A 5,000-nucleotide genomic window follows, 5' to 3' on the forward strand; every position below is an offset into this window, starting at 1 on the left:
ATTGCAGTGGTGATTTTTCAATTATGTTCGGACAATAGTAGTCATTTAGAAATTGAATGGATTCTATGTCGCGGACTCGAAAAAGAGAATTGTATCAGCCGTTTCATAGACGTAGATGACTGTCAACTAATACTGTGACCACCTGTTATGAGCGTCTGGAGGCTTTTTGATTGCTTTACAAATTTCCATAACAAGAAAGTGCTCGAATTCTTTTTTAGATCCTGGAATCCAGGATGCGGTGGCGTCGATCTTTTTGTATAAAATGGTAAAGGCGAAAACTGCTAAGTTGTGTCTCCTGTACGATTGGTCGGTCGCGCTGTTCATTATTTCGCCTGTCATGCTAGCGTTTCTCTTTTTTTCTTTTTTTTGGCCAGTCATTTAGAGGAAATTTACTGTAACCGTTTTATCACTAGGTTTCGATTGTTTCATGATAAGGATGCGAAACTGTGACTCTTATTTGGATCCAATCGTTTTCCTTTTTGGTTACGTTTTAGGTGTTTGTCTAGATTTTATGCAGCTTGATGTAGGACCTAAAGATGAAGGAAGGGACGCTTATCCCGGTTTAATTGTGTTTTGAGTTGGCACTGGCCAAATTGCAAGATAAGACGCTTGTCTGCTCAGTTTTCTTGACAAATGGTCAAGGAAGCGCTGGCCCGGTTCTTGGCCTGGCGGTCTAGTTTACTGATTGCGGCGCTTACTTGGGCGCTTACTTGGGAGTGCAGTACCCACGTTCAGAGCAAGATGGCGCGTTCAGTTACGAGTCTTGACTTGTCTTGACGTGTTTGTGTTGGGGTGCAGGGCTCACGCAGTCATGAGAGCACTCGCCTCCCACCAATGTGGCCTGGGTTCGATTCCCAGACTCGTATTCATAAATGGCGGCCAAGAAATTATTCTCTTGTCTTTATGCTAATCATCCTCACTAGCCTCACTTTGGAGCAAAATTTCTTTTGAATTATGTTCGTGCTAACGAGGCTAGTGAGGATGACTAGCACAGAGACAAAAGAATAATTCTTAGCCGCCATTTATGAATACCGTCTATATGTGGGTTGAGTTTGTTGGTTCTCTACTCTGAACCGAGAGGTTTTTTCCCGGGTATTCCGGATTTCCCCTCTCTTCAAAAACCAACATTTAATTTGATTTGCGTTAATTTGTTGATTTCAGTTTACAGTGTCCCCCAATTAGTTCTCAAACGCCAGGAGACTAGACACTTAAATAAAGTTCCTTTCCTTACCATACATCTTGCCATAAGTACCCGCACGCTGGGTGGGACGATTTTCTATTGTGTTTTTCTTGTTTTTGTTACGTTTATTTACTTTTTTTTCAGATTTTCGAGTCAACTCCAAGTTAGTCTCGTTTGCCGGCTCTGGAGAACTGAACCAAACACTAAGGATCTGGTGCTTCAAATTCAACTGTTTGAAATCGAAAGCGGATATGTTCTAATGAGATAGCAAAATGCCTTACAGTCGACTCTCGTTCACTCAAACCCTCGCTAACTCGAACCTCGCGCTAAATTGCACCGCAGTCCAAGACAAGTTTAATTTATCTTGAGGCAGCAAGGTAACCTTTGTCCTTTTTTGCATAAGACAGAAACATGTCAGTCCAGCTTAGGTTTCGCTGGTTTAGGGTACATTTAATTACAGTGCCCTTATCTTCATAAAGAGTTCCTGCTTAACTCCTAACTCCCGATAATCGAGTTATCGGGAGTCGATTGTAATTAAATGGTGTAATCTGTTTAATTCGGCAACTCCTCCTTTTCCTGTTCCACTCGTTTTGACCTATTTGTCGAAGGTGTACAACGAGTTGAAGTCTTGTAGTTCTTTAGTGATGACTCATGCGACTTTAAAGTGGTTTTATATTTATCCCCGAGTTCGGCATTGATCCTTCAGTCCTTCAGATAGTGGCGTGTGTCATAATTTGCTTGATTCAGCCCCTCGCCTCAAAGCACCGATAAAGGCCAGAGCAGTTCGATTTTGTTGAACTATGTTGACTGCTTGCAGGGGTGGGGAATCGGTTTCATTTGACTCAACAAAGCTTCACGAGAGGCCTGGTATTCAGCCCCAGGCTGACGCCGCGGTTGTTACTATGGATACAGACATGGCTACGTCATTGAGAAATGACGAAAGAGGGGGGGCAAACGAGTTGAACTTTATTCAACATTCACGATAACAAAAAAAATGTTGAATCGTTATTGAATCAAAGTTTAAACGCTTTTAAACTCATTCAACATCGCTGTTCAACAAAATCGAACGGATGTTGAAGCAAATGTTGAGGCCGTTTGGCCGTGCCTTAAAGAAGAAAGCCTCTTTATCTTCAGACTTGTTAAAGGAGGTTTACAGGGAGGGTAACTCAACATTTAATTAAGGGCTAAATTCCCCGTTGTTTCTCCTGTTACTCCCTATTTTTTACTGATCGTTTTCCAAGTGCCCACATCGACACAGAAAACTGCAATAATCACCTGCAAGAGAATATTTTCTTGTCCCCTGGTATATTAAGGAACGCTTCTTAACAATCTTGCCGATGATATGAAACCTCGATTTCGCAAACCTCTATTCCTCTGAATACGATGACCTTGGTATAAGCAACAAAATTCTCGTCAGAACGATAGAATATATGAAATGTTTATGTATGTAAACTGTGGAAATTAAAATAAATGAGAGTTGAAAATTATCGTAGTTCAGGAGCAGTTGTCGCCGCGCAAAGCCTGGATCGAACGCGACACGAATCGATTGACCGTGTGAGGGTTCGCTGCACTGCATTACCAGCTAAGCTATCATCACATCCAACTGAGAGCTGGTCAGTTGTTAGTTCGATTTGTATTCCGTAAGAGATTAACCAATGAATGAAAACCCCCAATTGGCTTGATTTTATACATTTTATCATTCATTCTTTCATCTCTTGTGGGATATAAATCGACGTCAGAAGTGTCCCACAGTACCCAGATGGCTTTATGATAGCTCAGTTGGTAGAGCAGCGCAGCTTCTATAGCACGGTCATGAGTTCGTACCTCGTTCAAGTTTGGCTTTCTTCCAAGTTTGGCTTTCTTCCAAGCTTTCCTCGCAATTGCTTAAGTTGATGCAATAATACCCGGAAACTGCGATGATCTCCAACCCTCATGGATTAAAATTCTGGTCCCTAGTTTCTGTTTAAGCAATAGAGGACTTTTTCCGTGTTTACATAGGCTTATCTAAACACGAGGGGGAGTTGGGCGAATTCGAGACAGTTATGCAAACCTGAGAGGCAGTCGAGAACACGGAGAAAAGTCCTCTATTGCTTTTAGAAAATATTTTTCAAAAATAATTCGACAAATGAAGGAAAATGCTGTTTTTTTTATTCTTGATCGAAACAGACTTTCTTGACACAAGCTCATATTTCCTACCAGCCAATCAAAACGTCCCTCTGACAACCCATAACCAATCAAAATTCGTGTGATGTCACAGCCGCGTTTACATACTCTCATCTAAACACAGCCATTGACCAATGAGAGTGCGCGTACTATTCCAATTATATTATGAAAAAATTATTGAAAAGAAACTCAACACGACGAAGTAAATTTTCCAGTAAATCGAAGTTCCAATGTCTTCAGTTTTTATCGATGAGGCCTAGAGGACTCTAAAGGAAAGAAATCAAAGACAAGGGACAAATTGTAAATGAATTTTCGACGTTTTAACGATCATTCCAACCCTTACAACGTGCGCAGTCCGCTTTTAAGTTATATGTTTGATTAATCAGGGAAAGTCTATCTTGAAATCAGAAGAAAAAGAAACTGATACGATGTCGTTAAACGCACCCTAAGACAATACACGAAGACCACACACGGCTGTTTTCATCTCAAATTGGTTAGCGGCAACACAGGAGAAGCGGCCTTGATCTCTCATGCGTACGTCATTGATTTGAAGTGTACCGTTCGCGTGCTGAATAAACCTTTCAGCGTCAAGTCTGTCAACACCAGCTTTATCTTTGATCCACGATACCTTGGGTTTGGGATGACCAGATGCCTTGCAATGAAGCCAAATGTTTTGCTGAACATATGCTGTTGTGTCCTTCGGCTGTAATTTAAATATGATGTTTCGTGCTGCAATTGATAGATAAGGAAAAGAACAAAGAAAAAATGTTCATCTTCACCTGCCTTCTCCGATCGCAGTCCCTATTCATTCTCTAGCATCAGCCGGGAGTATCTAATTTCGCGTGGGTTGCGGGCAAAGGTCGCGGGTCGCGGGTCGCAGGTCGCAAACTCCCACTAATGATGTCAGGAACCCATGACTCGTAAGAGAGAAAATAATAATGATAATGATAATGATAATAATAATAATAGAACTTTATTTTTAACTAACTAAACTAGCCTACCTTTTACCCAGAACAGCATTTCAGTGTCTAAATTACAGATTTATTTTTTAATTATCGTTTTTATTTTATTCTCTTTATTTTAACTGTACACAGTTAATGCGATGACTCATCGGCATTGCTAACTCAATAAAGTAAAGTTGAATAAAGCAGGCAATTGAGGGTCAACTTAGAATAAATGTCCTCAGTTTTCCAATTTAATGAAGTTTAAGCTTACAAAGACAAGACACGTCTTTAGAAATTAAGAAATCCCTTTAGTTACATTCAATTTGTAAAGCCAACCATAAAAGGATAGGCGACTATACATGACATCATGAATGACATGTACATATTTGAAGTGCGGGGTTTTGACGAAAGAACTGAGTGATCCTTTTTCATAACTGGACAATTTAATTAAGCAATCAGTGTCACTTTACAGACAGTGACCTGAACAATTTAGGCGGCTTTAACAGGATTCGAGCCCGTGCCTTCTGCGATGCCGGTACAATGCTTCTCCCGAGTGAGCTATGAAGCTTAAAAACCCGCATTCCAAATATTATATACAAATTTCTTTCTGACCAGCGGTTTTCGTTAAAACAATGGTTTCAGTGCTGGGGGTGCTAATGGTAGATACTTTACATATGATACCCTATAATGTACCGTTCCTCAAGTCCTCTACA

At 40.6% G+C, this 5,000-nt stretch overlaps 1 protein-coding gene across 1 annotated transcript in view; it reads right to left on the reverse strand.

Moving 5' to 3' along the window:
* Positions 1-3,511: 3,511 nt before the first annotated feature.
* The window catches only part of LOC137991050 (immunoglobulin superfamily member 10-like), a 21,324-nt gene continuing 19,835 nt past the window's right edge, over positions 3,512-5,000 (reverse strand). Inside the window, exon 9 of the mRNA XM_068836175.1 lies at positions 3,512-4,072. Within this exon, the coding sequence (XP_068692276.1) occupies positions 3,789-4,072 (284 nt within the window). The 3' untranslated portion in view covers positions 3,512-3,788. The remainder of the gene's footprint in view (positions 4,073-5,000) is intronic.

This window comes from Montipora foliosa, chromosome 2, assembly GCF_036669935.1.
Source record: "Montipora foliosa isolate CH-2021 chromosome 2, ASM3666993v2, whole genome shotgun sequence".
Classification (NCBI taxonomy): domain Eukaryota; kingdom Metazoa; phylum Cnidaria; class Anthozoa; order Scleractinia; family Acroporidae; genus Montipora; species Montipora foliosa.